Source organism: Grampus griseus (assembly GCF_964374135.1).
Source record: "Grampus griseus genome assembly, chromosome: 3".
NCBI classification, from domain to species: domain Eukaryota; kingdom Metazoa; phylum Chordata; class Mammalia; order Artiodactyla; family Delphinidae; genus Grampus; species Grampus griseus.
This window is the reverse complement of record NC_139019.1, coordinates 160,915,419-160,932,692: the sequence shown is the minus strand read 5'-3', so window position 1 is coordinate 160,932,692 and position 17,274 is coordinate 160,915,419. Positions and strand designations below refer to the sequence as shown.

At 57.2% G+C, this 17,274-nt stretch overlaps 1 protein-coding gene across 15 annotated transcripts in view; it reads right to left on the bottom strand.

Annotated features, from left to right (window-relative positions):
• The window catches only part of MAST3 (microtubule associated serine/threonine kinase 3), a gene marked incomplete at its 5' end in the record, with an annotated part of 38,129 nt that extends 21,074 nt beyond the window's left edge, over positions 1 to 17,055 (bottom strand). For 2 of the 15 annotated variants that reach the window (XM_082651734.1, XM_082651736.1), the window contains 5 exons: positions 296 to 316; positions 506 to 575; positions 663 to 751; positions 11,401 to 11,432; positions 17,017 to 17,055. In XM_082651734.1, the coding sequence (XP_082507860.1) occupies positions 296 to 316; positions 506 to 575; positions 663 to 751; positions 11,401 to 11,432; positions 17,017 to 17,055 (251 nt within the window). Of the gene's footprint in view, positions 1 to 295; positions 317 to 505; positions 579 to 662; positions 752 to 3,521; positions 3,611 to 8,825; positions 8,916 to 9,199; positions 9,247 to 11,400; positions 11,433 to 17,016 lie in introns of those variants that run through there. The other 13 variants (XM_082651739.1, XM_082651730.1, XM_082651737.1 and 10 more) reach the window with 13 other exon arrangements.
• Between the last annotated feature and the right edge of the window lie 219 nt (positions 17,056 to 17,274).

The following is a 17,274-nucleotide window of genomic DNA, read 5'->3' as shown; positions in this document are numbered from 1 at the left end:
GCTGCTCTAAGTTGCAGCTGCTGGAGTACACGCTGGCCACTCCCACCAGACTGAGGACTCCCTGAGGGCCAAAGTCCAGCCTCCCATTCCTCAGCCCCCAGTGTAGGGCACAGCCTCCAGCAGGCACTGAATAAACGTTGTTGAATGAATAAGTGACATCTAAGTGCCTGGCACATAACAGGTCCTCCATCAGGTCTTGTTAAGTGAATTAACAACTTTCAGTGAATGAGTGATTCCTGGACGAAGTCATGCCACCCCCTCCCCCTGCCCCTCCTGGAGGGCTCATAGAAATTACCTGTCTGTGCTCGGGATGTGGCTGCAGGAGACCGTGCGTGCATGTGTGCATTTGCCAAGGGCGGAAGCCAGAGGAGAGACCACAGCAGGGCAGAGGCCAGGGGTGGGGAAAAGGCTAATGAGGAGGCAGGTCCAGCCACCAGGTGCATGCCCCTGCCTGTCCCCTCGCCCATCACGTCAACACCATCCCCCAAAGCCGGAGACCACTCACCTCCGGGCAAAAGGGAAGTTGATAGCAGATGCAGCTGAGAAGTTCCGAGGACTATCCAGGGGGCTGCTGCCTGCTGAGGAGGAGGGGGGGGGGAAACTGGGTCAGTGGGGGTGGAGACAGGACACTCCCACCCTGCCCCGCTTGCCCCCGCGCTCACCTGTTGGGATGGACAGGGGTGACAGGGGCCGGGAAAGGGTTGGCGAGGGCGTTCCTACCACCAGGCTCTTGCGGTTCCCGCTGCGGCAGCTGTTGGGGGGGAAGGTGGGGACAAGTCCAGGACTCCTGCTTCACAGGACCACATGCTCAGGTCCAGGACTCCTGCTTCACAGGACCACTTGCTCAGCTGGGAGCACATGGGTGATGGCTTCCAGGCAGGACAGGAAGCTGGGGGCGACCACTCTCTCTCTGCTCCCCAGGCGGACCGCCCCTCTGCAACATCATAGCCCTGGCCCAGCTTCTCCAGCTTCTGTGTTCACAATCCCACGCCCAGGACTTCCCCGGCGGTCCAGTGGTTAAGACTCCACACTTCCAATGCAGGGGGCACGGGTTCGATCTCTGGTGGGGGAAGTTCTGCATGCTGCACAATGCCGGGGTGGGGGGCAGGGGGGGGGGGACGGTTGCTCCACAATCCCGCCCCACAGCCTTGCCCACATTGTGGCCACTGCCAGGAACAATGGCAAATAAGGCAGAGGTTGGAGAGGATCCTGGAACCCACAGGTGGGTTGAGGCAGGCGCCCACTCCATTTTATGCACCTTTTCCCAGGGCCACTGCTCCAATCTCTGAGCAGACCCCCTCCCCAAGATCCCCCTAAAACGCCAATCTGATCCTTGGAAACCCCAAAGCCAGCATCTTGCACATTGGGTCCTGTTCTTGTTCTACCAAACTTTTTTTTTTTTTCAAAGAATGTTTTTTTAAAAAAAATATTTATTTGTTTATTTATTTATTTTATTTTGGGTACACCGGGTCTTAGTTTGCACGTGGGATCTTCGTTGCGGCACACGGGATCTTTCAGTTGCGGCATGCGGGATCTAGCTCCCCGACCAGGGATCGAACCTGGGGCCCCCCCCTGCATTGGGAGCACTGAGTCTTACCCACCGGACCATCAGGGAAGTCCCTGTTCTGCCAAACTTTTGCCCACATGTTTTCCTCCCTTCATCCCAGCTCCCTCCTGGCCACCAGACCCCTGACCCAGGCGCCCCCCGCAACCCTTGCCCAGTAATTCCCATATGTGCCCTGGCCCCAGCCCCCGCCCTGGCAGAGGGAAGTTGGGAGCGACACGGTTCCCCCCACCCACTCCAGCAGTCGCCCGGCAACGGCTCCGATTGCTCTCTCTCGACAAGTGCATCAGCCCACACAGCCTGAGCCGCCAACGCAGCCCAGCCTTGGCGGGAGAACTGCTCAGGGAGGGAGCGATGACACCTCGGGGCCTCACAGGGCCAGGAATGGCGTCCCAGGCAGAAGGCACAGTGCAGGCCAAGGAGAGTGAGGTCAGCAACCGGCTCAGGAGACAAGACATGCACGGAGGAGGGGTTCAGCCTATCCACGGCTCCATGTGCAGCTGCTCTGCTGAGCCTATTTCCCCATCTGTATACTTTGCAAAGGTGCATACACAGTGCTCAGCTTTGGGCCTGGCACTGGGTAAATTGTGGCATGTTACGTATATTGTTATCTTTCTCCTGACATTACTCACAGGGCCTGGTGCATGGTGGGAGAGCAAGCAATGCCTCTCCAGCGAATTAAATCACCGACATCTGCCAATACCAATAAGCCCAGAGGAGGGAGAGACCAGCTGCACCCATTTCCCAGCCTGGAAAACTGAGGCCACAGATGTCATCAGCCACAAAGATTGTCCTTTAGTCTGAGATGCAAAAGCAAAAGTGAAACCCACAGGTTCCTGCAAAACTTCCTGTCACCACCCCCCCAACACACACACATCCGACAGCCCACATCCTCTTCCAGCCCCTCACCCCCACACTGCACCCCAATGCATCATTTTTCACTTCCAACAGCATTTGGGAAAAACACTGGGAGCCTCCCTCTTGCTCTCAGGCAGGGCTTTCTTGAAAACAACCAAATCTGAGATCTCAACGGGGAACTGGGCATCATCTGTTCAATTCCCGAGCATCTACTGAGCACCAACTGTGTGCTCAGCCCTCCCTGGAGAAGGAGAAGGCCCAGGACCCTGAGAAGCTGCCTAGTTTTTCAATAACCAGCCCTGTGGCACAACAGAGAGTGAGAATTATGTCAGAAAAGAGGCGCCTGAGGCCAGTTTCCTGCACCTGATCCCTGAGGTGCCCATGAGCCTTCTGTGGCTCCCCAGGTTCTGGGAGAAGAGCCTAAACCCTGGATTAGTCATTCAAGGTCCTTCAGCAGCTGGTCCCACCGCCCAGCCTTTGCCTGTGCTCCCCTCTGGTGCCCCGACCAAGCACTGGTGAGACACTCAAGCACAGAGAGGTTAAGGAACTGCCTGAAGGCACACAGCCTGACAGTGGCTGAGCTGGAATTTCAACGCAGGTCCAGCAGAGCTCACAGTCCTCACTTAGCTTCTTTGCCTTTCAGGAGAAACTGAGACTCCACTTTGCTCTGGATAGAACACCGTGATTTCCCCCCACCCCCCCATAACCGACAAACACATCATCCTCCCGCAGCAAATATTTGCTTCTGAACCATCATTTCCGCTGACTGGGCCCCAGGGACTAAACAGCCTCAGTTTTTCCAGGAAGCTCCTCCGCAGGTCTGCCCAGAGGACAGGTTCGAATCCTGATTCAGTCCCAAATCCCTGCTGCTTCTGTCACCACCTGAGCTGCGACCCCGGCGGACAGACATCCCAATTTGGGTAAGGAGCGGTGAAAGGAAGGTGCCTGGGACCCCAGGGGATACCTGGATCCCAGTGCATCCGCCCACTTCCCCCTACCGCCGGACACAGTGGCCCTCCCCGCGCTGCCGAGATACACTTTTGGCAACTCGTGTCTGCTCGGTCGGCCGCCGCGCCTTTGCCCGCGCGAAGCCCCCTACCTCTTGGAGCGCTGCAGCAGCGCGCCCTTGGCCAGGCGGCTCCGGTGGCCGGGCGCCGCCACCGCCGTCCAGTAGCTAGGATCGGACATGCTGCTTCCCTTTGTGCCGCCGCCGCCGCCAGAGGCCCGAGAGGCGCGCGGGCGCAACCAGCGGCGGCGGGACGCGAACCTTCACGGCGGTATCTGCCCCGGGAGCCCCGCGGTGAGGGGCGGGGCACGCGCCGCGGGGCTGGGGGTGGGGGGCGAGGAGGAAGCGCGAGGCCGGGAGCGAGGCCTGGAACCCCGCCCAGGACAGCGCGGGGGCGGGGCCTGGCCTGGAGGGTGGGGCGAGCGACGCGGAAGCAAGACCTGCGAACCCTCGTGCTGGCTGGTGGGCGTGGCGTTGCCATGGCCGCGGGCGGAGGGGCGGGACGTTGCCAGGGTTGCGGGCGGCGGGGGCGGGGCGTTGGCGGTACCTGGATGTAGGGCCTTCGAAGTTGGCTCCCTTCCTTCAAAATGTAAATCCGATCGCGCCCCTTTCTCCCCTACCTCGGCGCTAACCCCTTCTGAGTGCGGCACTCAAGACCCATTCAGCAGCCTGGCCCAGCTCATGCTACTGCACCCACGCTGGCTGTACTTCTTGGAATGCCTTTCCTGCCTGGCAAAATCCAGCGTCCCCTCCTTCAGGAGGTCTTCTCTTGTGTCTGTCCAGCTCTGTCTTCCCCAGGCTTGGGCTCCTTGAGGTCCCAGCATCTTCCAGCACTGGACTGGCAGAGAGGGTGTGTTTAGCAAACTGAGTCAGGGCATCTGATATGCTCTTCCTGTCTGTACGACGGGAAAGGCCATCAGCCTGGCTACTATCAGGAATCAGATGCCTGATTTAACTTCTCAAGCCTCAGTATTCTCAACTGTAAGATGGGAGGAAAATGGGGCTGACATGAAGATTACACTGTGCCTCCCAAGAGTGCCTGGTAAACGTTCGATAAACGTTAGCATTAGGCAAACTTCCAGGCCTCTGGTTCCCCATATACACATGTCCCTTTGTGAAAATGTAATAAAATCAGAGGCACAGAAAGTGCCTGGTACAGAGCTGGGGGTACAGTTAATCTTCACTATGGAATTAATGCTTCTGTGAATTAATGCTTCCTCCTTTCATGACAGCCCCAGGAAGTCAGGGACAGTGTCACCCTGAAGGTGGACCCTCCACAGGCCACACAACACTTTGGGAACCGGCCCAGGCAGGACTGACCTGGAGCCCAGACCCCACATCTGAGAAAACTGAGGCGTACAGGGGGTCTTGCTACCTGATGTGTAGCCCTGACCCTGCCCATCCATCTTGCCACCCATTTTGCTTTTCAAGTCTCTCTCAGACTCCCTGCCTTGCTGCCTCCAAGCCCAGTGTCTCCTTCAGGTGGCCCACACGCAGTGGCCCAGATAACCGCTGAGTGTCTCCCCAGGCCTGCTCTCCATGCCCCCCAGACTGGGGCTCAAACAACCCATATCTGGCCACTCATTCACTCAACAAACATTGAGCACCTACTGTGTGTCTGCCCTTGTACTGAACCCTGGGGATGCAGGCCACAAATAATCCCTGCCCCCAGGAGTCCCCAGTCTGGTAGGGGAGGCAGAGAGTGAACAGGAAACAATTAAATGAACAAGTTAATTTCACACACTGAAGTTGAGGAAGGAAAAGCACAGGGGTAAGGCTGGCAAAGGACGACTTTAGCCAGGAGGCCTCTCTGAGGTGACACTGCAGCCAGCAGTGAGACATCGAGAAGGAAGAGGAGCCAGCCATGGAGAAAGAGCATCCCAGGCAGGGAGCACAGCTCATGCAAAGGCCCTGAAGCAGGACTGAGGGGAAGATGCCAGCAAGACTCACCATGTGGGCCTTGTGGGCTACAGGGAGGAGTGCAGTTTTACTGCAGCAGCAACAGGGAGTCATGGAGGATGTGTGAGCAGCGGGAGGGTGTGATCTGGACTATGTCTGTAAACCCCGCCCCCCATGTCTGCCATGAGGAACAGAAGCTGTTGGGGGGCAGGAGTAGAGGCAGCAGGAGGCTAGTGAGGGGCTGTAACAGGGTCTGGGAGGGGAGGACACAGGCCTGGACCAGGGTGGGGCTGTGGAGTAAAGTGGGTGGATTCTGGACTTATTCTGAGGCTAAAGAACAGGCTCTGCTGTGGGGTCATATGTGTAGATGAGGATGAGGGAGGTTACCCATCATCCTCAGGTGCTTAGTCTGAGCCACATACAGGAAACAGAGCCTCCTGCATGGGAGGAATTCGAGGTCCCATAGGTCTGGGGACCCAAGTGGGGATGAAGCCACGGTCTCATGCACCATAGGCTAACATGCTGTGTCCACAAGCTCCCCCTACCATGTGTGCCGGGGACACTTCTGCACACAGTTAGTAAAGGAGCTGCCCATCATCCCCAGCCTGTGCTGCCTACATGCCTCCCACTATGCCCATTGTGTTGGCATCCCCAGCAGCTGCTTCTCCCACGCCCATCTGGCCTCAGTTTCCTCCTCTGCAGAACAGGGCTACAGCTGGCAATCCAGAGGGCCTGTGGCCATGGCAAAGGCCTCCCGCGAAAGGCTGGCTGATCAAGTGACCTCTGGTGCCAGCCCCTTGCCCACCAGATCAAGCCCCTCCCCTACTCACACACCCTCCACGGCTCCTCATTTTACAGCAAATTCACACTCCTGGGTAAATCCCTTTCCTAGAGCTCGAATCCTAACTCTGTGCCTCAGACTTTGCCTCTCTCTGCTTGTGCCAGTAACTGTGTAAGTAGGAAAGCCCCAGGTGGACATACAGACCCCCATCTCCAACCCCACATTGGTAGGGCCACCCCAGCCCTTCACACCTGCCCATGAGCTGTCCATGCCCCTCCAAGCCCCATACCTTATGTGGCTCCCAGTGCCCTCGGTAGAAAATCCAACTTCTTCCCGTCCTTGGTGTCAAGCCCCCAGAGGGAACACGCCTCTGACAATGCTGTTCCTGCCTGGAACAGCCTCTTTGTTGTCCCCTTGGCCATATGGGCCCAACTCATGACCTTCTCTTCAAACTGCTCTCCTCCAACACCACAGGTAGAGCCCTCCCAGCTGCTTCCCATGTGTCTGTGCCACAAGCATTAACTGAGCACCTGATGTATAGTAGGCCCTGCCTGAGGCTATAGGATGACCAGGACAGATCCAGGTCAGGCTTTCAGGTGGCTCTCAAACCTTTGGATGAGAAAAACAACTCAATAATCACACAAGAAAACATGGAAAGCACAACCATGATGGGGTCAGGATGAGGGAAATGGATGTGCATAATGGATGCAACTGGGGCTTGGGGGCCTTTATGGTGGGGTGGGGCAGGGGCGGGGAGGTTTAGACACGAAAGGCTTCCTGTCTGAGAGCTTGATGGAGACTTGACAAGTGAATAAAGGAGTAAACAGAGAAAGCGGAGCTCTGGGCAGGGGGGACAACAAGTGCAAAGGCCCTGAGGCTGGCCAGCTTATATTCTGGCAGTCCAGGAAGCCGCACGGCTAGAATAGGGTGAGCACTGGAGAGGTGGATGGGTGAACGCGGGGCGGGCAGGGTGGTTCATCACAGGAGCTGGACCCACAGGGCCTTGGAGGCCGAGGGGACAAATGTGGGCTTATTCCCCTTGGAGCAGGGGAGGCAGGTACCCATTTCCTTGCCTGGCCCAAGTCAATGGGGCTCTGCTGCCCCCTGGTGGCAAGCAAGGGGCCAGTGGACTCAGCTAGAATCCCAAACTCTCTGCCTCTATTTCCTCCTGGTAAAACTGGCTTATCTGCTCTCAACAGGTCCCTCCCCTCATCTTGTCCTCACCTGAGGTTGAGGCCAAGGACCCAGAGTCAGATCTGGCCTGACACTCTCTCTCAGGGTGCCTCTGGACAACACACTTTGAGGTCCCAAGCCGAGTTTCTCCTCAGCTAAATGGGGGCGACACAGTCTCTGCCTCCCATTGGACACCCCAGCCTGGTCCAGGCCCCACCATCTCCCACCTAGATGTTGCCCTAGCCACTTCCCTGCCTCTGCCACCTCCATTCCTGTCTCCTGTCCCCAGCCAACCTTTCTTCCCCCAAGGTAGCCACAGGGGCTTTAAAAATCTTGGTCCTGCCTCAGGACCTTTGCATGTGCAGCTCCCTCTGCTTGGTGCTTCCCTTCCCCTAGCTCTGCTCAGGCCCTGGCTCAAACACCACATTAAGAGGTCTCCGTCTGAATGTGTCTTGTTTGTCCATTCCCTTGTTCATTGCCTACTTCCTGAGAACTGACTGAGAGCCTCATGAGGGAGAAACTATGTTCATCTTTTCACAGCTATGCCCTTAGCACCTGGCACACAGTAGATGCCTGCTTAATGAAGGTACCTGCCTGTTGCCCAGCTCCCAGTGTGGGCTCCAAAGTGTTCTCTCTTCTCCCCACTAAAGGCCCATGGGAAGAGTGTGAGCAGCTCATTCATACTAAGGTGTAAATGGTTGATGGGCCATCAAATTCTAGACATCACTGACCTGTACATCTGTCCCCTCCCTGAATTTTTGCCCAAGCTGTGTGAGGCGCCCACTATATCCCTGATGTTCTCTCCCATACAGGGGCAAGATCCTGAGACCCCGCCGTCGCAGGGAGTGGCTCAAACCCTCAACAGACTCTCATGGCAAAGCTGGCCCTGACTTGGCCCCCAGACGTACTGAACCAGGAGAACTGGTGTCTCCTCTCTGAGCCTCAGTTTCTTCCGCTGGGCAATGGGATCAGAAAGGGTGCTTCTCTCCCAGGGTTGCAGAGGGGACAGAAGGAACTTGAGGCGCTCAGTCAAGCTGGTTCTTTTCTCCCTATACCACTTGGCCTGGTTGACTTCAGAGCACAGGGCTCTAATGGTGGACTCTCAGCGTTAGGAATGTGTGTGTGTGTGTGTGTGTGTGTGTGTGTGTGTGTGTGTGTGTGTGTGTATACATTCACAGGGAGGAGCTTTCCGGCCAGCTGAGCTGGGTCACAGCACAGGAGGCCAGGCCAATTCAGCAGGGCCCTGAGCAGGCTGGGAACCCAGCACCTGTCTCGAGGAAGTCCTTGGGCAACAGCTCAAGTTCTGGCCTTGCCCTGACCGTCTATCAGAAGGGGGAACCTGCTGCCTATGACTGAATATGGAATTTTCCCATCATGGTCCTAGTGTGGATCACCGTGCCATTTTATGGAGAGGTAAACTGAGGCCCAGAGCGTCCATGTCACCAGCCCACAGTACCTTGCGGGGGAGCTGGGTCTGGGCAGCTTCCAAGTCTCTGGGGTGCCAGGGCGATGTCCGAGCCCCGCCCGCGCGCGCTGTCACTTACCTCCAGGGGTGCAGGCCCAGTGAGGGGCTGCAGGGGCTGCAGGGGCTGCTGGGACTCAGCAAGGACGGGCTCTGGCTGCTTGGAGACAGACTGCAAAGAAAGAGGCCGGGGACGGTGAACCCGGCAACGGCCCCTGCGTGTGGCCGAATGGGGAGACGGGACCGGGGTTGTGGTTTCCTTAGGGAGAAGGGGCCTGAGGCTGGGGATACTAGATCTCGCGCAGGCCGCGAGGGCGGGGCCAGGCCGTTGACCCGGGAGGGCTCCCTGGAGGCGGCGGTGCGACTCGGGGCGACTTGAACAGAGACACGGAAGAAGGGTGGTTGTCAGTCTGCCCCTCTTCCCCCAAATCTCCCCTTCCAGGTCCAAGCACTCACTCGAGGGTCAGCGCCGGGATGTGCAGCTTGTCCCTGCGGGACTTCATGCCGAGGCCGGGGCCGCGTCTACGCGACCGGGTACTGACGCCCCCTTCGTGGCCGCCAAGCCCTGACTGTGTCGCGATCGGACAGACAGACAGACGCGGACACCGGGACAGCACGCCTGGCAGGCGAGACAGACGCGGAGTGGGGCCTGGGCCGCCGGGTGGTGGTGGGGGGGCGGGCTCTCTCCGTCCCGGGGCGGGGCTCGGAGCCCCGCACCTGCGCGCAGGCACAGACCCGCAGCAAAGGTCGGATTGTGCGAGGCGGGAGCCGCGGTGCCACCCCTCCCGAGCAGGGACGCCGAGGGTGCCGGGTATCGAGCCCCCGAGCTGCACGGCCGGAAAGGAAGGGCAGTCACTGCCTTCTCTGCCGGACTTTTTGCTCCATCAACTGGCCCCGCCCCTTCCCTGTCGAGGCCTTACCTCCGCGCTCACCGAGCCCCGCCCAGCCCCGCCCCCGGGGGGGTGTCTCTCGGACACCAATCCACGGTGTGCGTGCCCCACCCCAATCCTCCCACCCGCAGCCGCTCAGCCCAGGCGTTCCCGGCCGCCCGCAGCGGGTGTCACCATCCCGGCGCACACCGGAGGCCCCGACCACGCCTCCAGCACTTTGTTTCCCTGGGTTCCCTCTGCCAGGACAGTCATCCCCGTCATTCATATCCTAATTCAGCCCCACCAGCCTCCTCCCTACACGTGGACCCCTGGCGCTCAGAGCCCCACCCTCCCTCCTGCCCAGCCCAGACTCCGAAGCTTTGCGGTTGTCTGTGTCCGGCCATGGCCCCCTTGAAATCCTGGTTGGACCCAGTCAGGCACACCGCAGGTGGCAAAGACTAGACAGCCCTCAGGGAGTCTTTGTCCTCGTCCTATTCCGTGGCCCAGGACTTTGCCCTCAGTGGTTTGTACTGATTCACGGTCCACTACCCCGCCCCCAGCCTGGGCAAAGGCTGGGGACAGTGCTTGCCTTCCGGGCAGTGTCCAAGCCCCTTCCCTACTGGGGTCCTCAGGGCCCTCCCCACCAGGTGCACTACCCCCAGTCCAACAAGAGATGGTCTGGGCTTGGGGGCTACTCTGCCACCAGCCCCACCATCAGATTTCAAACTCTCATCCAACCCCCAGGACCTACCCTTTCTCCTCTCCCTCCACCTCCCCTATGCTCACTTCACCCCAGCTACCCCTGTCTCCATGCTGTTTTTCCAGTGCCAAGCTAGTTCGCACCTCAGGACCTTTGACCATGCTGTTCCCTCTGCCTGGAATGCTGTTCCCCTGACACTTTCCCCCTAGCTCTTCCTCCTCTTCCAGATCTAGTCTCAAATGTCACCTCCTCTAAGAGATCCCACATCTTCAGGGCTAAAGCCACCCTCCAGTCCCCTCTGTCTGTCTCTGTTTAATTTCTCCCCTGTATAACATCACTTCATCACTCTCCCCAAGAGAGTGCAAGCTCCACGGGCAGGGTCCAGCATTGACTCGTCACCGTGTCCCCTGTGCCTGGAACAGAGCCCAGCACACAGTAGATCCTAAAAAAATGTTTGTTGAGTGAGTGATTTCACTGAGGCGCAAGGGAATTCCCACCCCCAACTTAGGCAAATGCAGCCTCCAAAGAGGGAGTGTCTGCACTCACACTCCCCCAGACCACCAGTACGAGGCAAACTCCTCCCCCTCCTGGGCTTTGATTTCCCCATCTGTAAACAGGGGAAGGCACTGAACAAATGTTTTTTGAGCTTTTGGGATCTCAAAATGCCAATCACCAGGAACATTAATGTGACCCTGAAGTGTATGATTTTCTGCCGGTGTTCCCCAAAATAGAGTGAGCTTCCTGTCATGGGAGGCATGCAAGCTGGTTCCAGGATACTTGACTGGAATTCTACAGTCTGCACTCTGGATGCCACCTTTTCAAGTTGGTTGCCGTACAGCCAGTGAAACAACCCTTATGCACCTCAGTTTCCTTGTTTGCAAACTGGCATAGTTTGTACCTCACCTCCCAGCCTGTGGTGAGGGCCACGTGAGGCACCTGTGAAGTACTTTGCAAACACCGGGGCAGGATCAAGGTGAGAAGCTTTGTAGTAATTACTAAATAAATTCACAATTTGGAGGCTGCTGCTGAAATATCTGTGCCCAGGACCACAGGGCCCCACCCAGCCCACTGGCCCCAGGTAAACTCACCCACGTCCCCGGCGCGGTAGGCTCAGCTCCTTCTGAAAAGAAAACAGGGGTCATTCTCAAGGAGACAAACCCTTCACATCTCTAGCTTTCCACCCACCTCATTTCCCAGTTGGCCCCTTGTTCACCCTGTTCCAACCAATGCCTCTTTTCTGCTCACCCCACACATTGGACTCAGCCCTGCCTCAGGGCCTTTGCACCAACTGTATCTTCTGCCAGGACCACTTTCCCTCCCTTCTGGTGCTTGTTAATTGAAGCTCATCCTTCAGGTTTCAGCTCAAGTGTCCCTTCGTCTAGGAAGCCCTTTCAGATTCCCAATCTACCTCCCTTCTCAGCTCCCCTACTTGCATTTTTTAAAAGTCATTATTCAAAATAAATTAGTTATATTTACAAAGAAGTATGTCAGTAGTGGCTAAATACTAATAATCTATTGAGAAAAGGGAGATTCCTTAGTCATCCTCACCCTGTCCCCTCCCAGATCTGAAAGCCATTCCCCACTCACCTTCTGCAGAATCTATGCAGGTTTGGGTCCTGGTCATTTGTGGGGGCTGGGCACACTGACCAGTGACTCCCTATTGAAGACTCTTTTAGAGCTCAGCAAGCCGATCTGCACCAACCCTGGGTGTCCTCACCATATATAGGGCAGAAAGCCCTGTGCTTGGGTTCCACTGTGACCCCAGAGTCCACCCTCAAATATGGCTTGCCCAGGAGGGCTTTTTAATTCTCAAAAGGCTGTGTGGCACAAGTTTAGAATCTGAGGACACCCAGACCTGGGTCCAGATCTATCATCTGTTCTTTCCTGGCCGTGGAACCTTGAGCCAAGTGACTGGTACTACCTGTGCTTTGGTTTCCCCATCTGTAATTTGGAGATAACGTAAGAGGGTTCTGGGGTAAAAATGATCAGAAATTATTGTTGTTGTGTTACTGTTGAGCTCAGCAAGGGCCTTCGCAGACTATCGCAATACTTGCTAAATTTTACGCACATTTACTGAGCCGCTACTACTCATCAGGAGCAGAGGCCTTTTTACAGGCGGGGAAACTGAGGCGCGGAGGGCGGCAGCTGCCCACATCTCTCGACGGAGGTAGGGCCGGGAATCCAGGTCTCTGGACACCACAAGCACACACACACACACACACACACACACACACACACACACACTGGGGCGGTTGCGCCGAGGATGCAGGACTATTTTTACCTCGGTGGGCTCAGGGCTGCCCACATCCAGAGTTGGGCGTTCGTCATGGCAACCAATGATGTCATCAGCCCCCGCAGCCAATTGGAGGGGGCCGGAAGCTGCTGGGCTCGGGATGACAGGGCTGGGAGGGGTTAACAGGGTCTCCAGGCAGGGGAAGAGGAGGATCTGCGGGGGTGGGGCGTCGCCCTGAGGCTGGACCCCCGCTACCTTGAGCTCAGAAAATCAAGTCAGAGCCCTTCAAGGTGGGAGGAGGCTCACCTGCCACCCTGAGGTCCCCTTGTTTGCTTGAATACCTCTGGGGATGGAGAGCTCACTATCATTCTGTGCAAACGTTCATGGACCCACCACCACCACCACCACCATTAGGGTCTCCTTCGGCCCCCTCCGGTTGTTATGAGATCTCATGCCGCTTCCTCCTCCCCTACTAACCCGCAAAACAGTGAGGAGCTGGGATCTGAACTCAGGGGTTCTTGCTGTGCCCACACATGCCGCCCCCCCCACACCCCATCCCAGCCATTTCCTTCCAAAACACGGACAGTCCTGGGTTCCCAGTCTGGCTCCCTAATCTGGGCTGTGTGATCCCCGACAAACGACTTCACCCGTCTGTGCCTCAGTTTCCTCCTTTGGAAAATGGTCCAGTTACATAGGGCCCTGGGAGGAATCAAGTAGCAGGCTCAGGGCCTGGCGCTGGGGGAAGCTTTGATCAATCAGAGCCCACACAATGATTTTGTGAGGTTAATAACTACCAATTTAACCACAAATTTTAATTTACTTCCAAAATACAAAAAGATGTGAAGTGGCACAGAGAGGTGAGGGACGGTCAGCCGCCCCCCTACAAAGGCTCAGTGGAACGCTGGGCCCACATGGAACTCTCCCGGCACCACCCCCGGACCCTCTGCTCCCTGCGCCATCTGCTTCTGCCTTCAGCCCCCTCTTTGCCAGCTGTTCCTCAGCGAGTGGCTCCCGCCTAGGAAGGGGGTGGGGGTGGGGGTGGTCTAACTCCCCGGAACTGCCCTTTAAAGATAATATTTATGGCATCCTCTTCTGGGCTTGACTGGGCTGGGAGATGCTGCCTCCTCACCAGAAGCCTCAGCTCCACCCCGAAGAACCCACATTCTGAAGGAGACAGGGTAGGGCATGGACACCCCCATACTGGAGGCATTAGTAGGGACCCAGAGGAAGAGAAGGGGCTGGAGGGAGAGGGGAGCCAAAGGAGTTCCAGGAGGAGGGCTTCAGGCTGGGCTAGTAGGCTAGTGGGAAACAGGGTGGAGGTGGGACTCAGCCCAGTGGGCACCAAGTCTCATCGGAAGTTGGCAGCTGGAGCAAAGAGAGAGAGGTCAGCAGGGACCACATGGCACCAGCCGGAGGGCTTCCTGGAGGAGGAGAATAGTTGGAACTGGGCCGTGAGGATGCCAGATGGACCTTCCAGGGAGCTTCCCCAGCAGCAGGAGAGACAAAGTCCAGACAGACTGGACACCTTCCCTGTCCCTGGATGCTGTCTTTGGGGATCTGCTTTTAAAATTCTGTCGTTTGTTAAGCAAAGGGCAAAGTGGGAGATGATGAAAAAAATGATAAAATAATAGTGGTAGTAGTCCTAGTAATAACAGCTTATGTTAACTGGCGCCTACAAATGCTACACAGAAGACTGAGCTTAACCCAAACCAGAAAGGGCCAGTCTCCACCTCTTCCCCTTACCCACAGCCAATGCAAACTGGTGGTCCACAGGCCAAGCCAGGTCCTGTTTACAACCTCCTAGTACTCAGTCAACCGCATGCCCTGCATTGCCACAGTCAGATTGGCCAGGATACCCCCAGCTATTGTCTGGACTGGCCAATCAGCACCTGACTTCCTCAAGCTTTTATGAATTGACTCTTGGACCTTTGGCAAGGATCACCCTCCAGGGTATCTGATTGGCTCTGACCTGATTGGCTGGGGGCGCTCTGGGCTCCAATTAAAGGAGTGTGTGACTGATGCCCCAAACCAAGGCCCTCAACATCTTTGCATCCTCAAGTGCCAGACCACTTAGAATTCCAACTCCCTGACTTCCTGGGTGCTATTTTCCTTCTCTGAGCCTCAGTTTCCCCTTGTGAAAAATAAGGCTAATAATCTCTTGGGCTGTTGGAGACCTAAATGCATGTACAGTGCTTAGCATTTGTAGATGCCCCTTAATGTGAGCAGTTATTGACACTTCTACTGTTATTTTAAAAATTATTTTCATGTGTCTCCTACTTGGTCCTTTACTCTAGATGCCTTCCTGGCTTCTGGCCCCCTTTTTGGCCCCCACCTGCTCCAGAGGAGTCTTTCAAAGCGCTCAGATCTGACATGACCTCCCCTGTTCCATCACCTTCCATAGCTCCCAATCACCCTAGGAAGAAAGTCTAACCTCTTCAAAATCGGCGCTGGAAGCCCTGGAAGCAGATGGTCCCATCTCACATGCCCAGTTCTAGCGCTAAGAAATGGCTTCTAGCTTCCCCATAAATACATATGGTTGCATACCTCTGGGCATTCGCACGTGCTGTTCCCTCTGTCCAGAATGGCCTCACTCAACTGGGCAAACCCTACTTGCCCCTCCGCCTCCTTGGATGGAGGTCTGCCAGTATGGGGTTGGGCTGCAGGGAGAGCCAGATCTGCCTGGGTTCAAATCCTCTGTCGCCTTACACACTGTGACACCTGGACAGAGGCTATGATTCTATGAGCCTCAGTTTTCCCATTTGTAACATGGGACTCGTCATCAGGGAATGGGTGCCTCTTCCCCATGGAACAGCAACCCCCCCGTTTCTGACGTCAGCTGCACCCCCCATTCGCCTACCCGAAGGCGGTTTCTCTATTTTAAGAGGCTGCAGGCAGGGCTCAATTCTATCTGGGGCTCCGGGCGGGGCTTGTTTCCCCACAACACCTCACTGCAAACCAGTCCTGCTGCACCCCCTCCTCTATGCTCAGGCCCCCGACTCCTGACTCTGGCAACGGCCCCTCCCCCCCCGCATGTCCTCGGGGTCTCTGCCTTGCAGCTCTACCCACACCCTCCCTGACTCCCAACCGAAACACATGTGGCTCTTCCTTCACCTCCCAACAAGTTCGCAGTTCCGCAGCCCGGGTTCAAGGCCTGCCTTTCCCCTCCCTCCTCGGCCTCAGGGCCCACCTCCCCACCCCATCCCCTACTTTCTAGCTTCTCTGAGCCTCATTCATTTCCCCAAACACCTGCTCCCTGCCCTGCCACCAGTGGCTGCTTCCTCTGTCCCAAGGCCACCCAGCAACCCTCGGTTCAGCCGCCTTCTCCAGGGGTGCCTGAGCGTGCCCCATCGCAGCTGACACCTGTGCGGGGTCACTGCTGCTCAGGCATTCGTCTCCCCCAACAGGCTGGGAAATCCAGGAGGGCGGTTCCAGGGGTGAACCCCCCCATCCCCCGCCTCTCCAGGGGGGCGGGGGTGGGGTGGGACGGGGGACTACAGCAGGCACTCAATAAATGTTTGTTGGGTAAATGATGAATCCCGGGTTCCCCCACTTGCAACTGATGGCTTCTTACAGTTGTGGTCTAAGCCCCAGAGGGAAACGGCTAGATTGTCTAAATTCCCACTGGATGGATGGGGACACTGAGGTCCAGAGAGGTCAAGGAAGTTGCCGCCGCGGGGTCACGTGCGTTAGAATGTCAGCCTCTCCTAGGTCTGATGCCTTTTTTGCTTATCTCCTGGTGGCGCTGCCTCCCGAACACAAACCCGGGGCCAGTGGTCAGAAAGGGAGGGCCCTTCTAATGAATGGGGAAACTGAGGTCGGGAGACCCAAGAGTGCCTCCCAACGCCTCAGCCCCCCCCTCCCAGGCCACAGAGCCAGCTGGCAGTGGCTTGTGCACCTGAGAGCTGGTTAAGGTCGCTGGACTGAATCCCTGCTGTGCGACCTGGGATTTGTGACTTTCCCAGACTCCAGCCTCAGTTTCCTGATCTGACGAAAGGGCGGACTGACATCCTCAGCCTCCCCAGCTTGCCTTAGGGGTGAGCTGAGGCAGGGCTGCGGTGGCGCTGCGAAGGCACGAGGCATGTATTAATACACATTAATTAATATTAATATAGCACTAGTAAAAGTATTGACACAACGAGATGAACTTATGGTGAGCGCTCAAAGGCTGTCGCTGCAAATATGATTAGAGCTGCTGGTGGAGAGGTCGAAACCTCAGCCCCTTTCTCCCACGGAGCCTCAGTTTCTCCATATGTCAAATGGACATACCCTCTTCCCAACAGGCGAAAAGCACTTTGAGATGCGGGTGGACAAGTGGGAGTCTCCGGAGCGCGCACCTCCCTCCGCCTCAGTTTCCCCTGGTCCGCCAAAGCCCCGAGCCCGGCACCCAAGCAGGTTCGCCAAAGCCCCGACCCCGGCACCCAAGCAGGTTCACTCCGCCCGCGCCCTCTGCCCGCCCGCGCAGGGGCCTCACCTGGAGCCCACGGCGCCGCAGGAGGCTCGGCTCGTCCATCGCCGGCTAGTCCGCAATGCTCGCTTGCGCCCTGCCCCGTCTCAGTCTGCCAGGCCCCGCCACACCCTGCCGTTGGCCAAAGCGGTCAGCTGACGAGGCCTGACCCCGCCCCTCTCCGAGAGCCGGTCTCGAAAGGCCCGCCCCCTTCGAGCGAGCCTGCCCCGCCCTTTCAGGCCCCGCCCCACCCCTAGAGCCTAGAGGTAAACATTTTTCAATGAA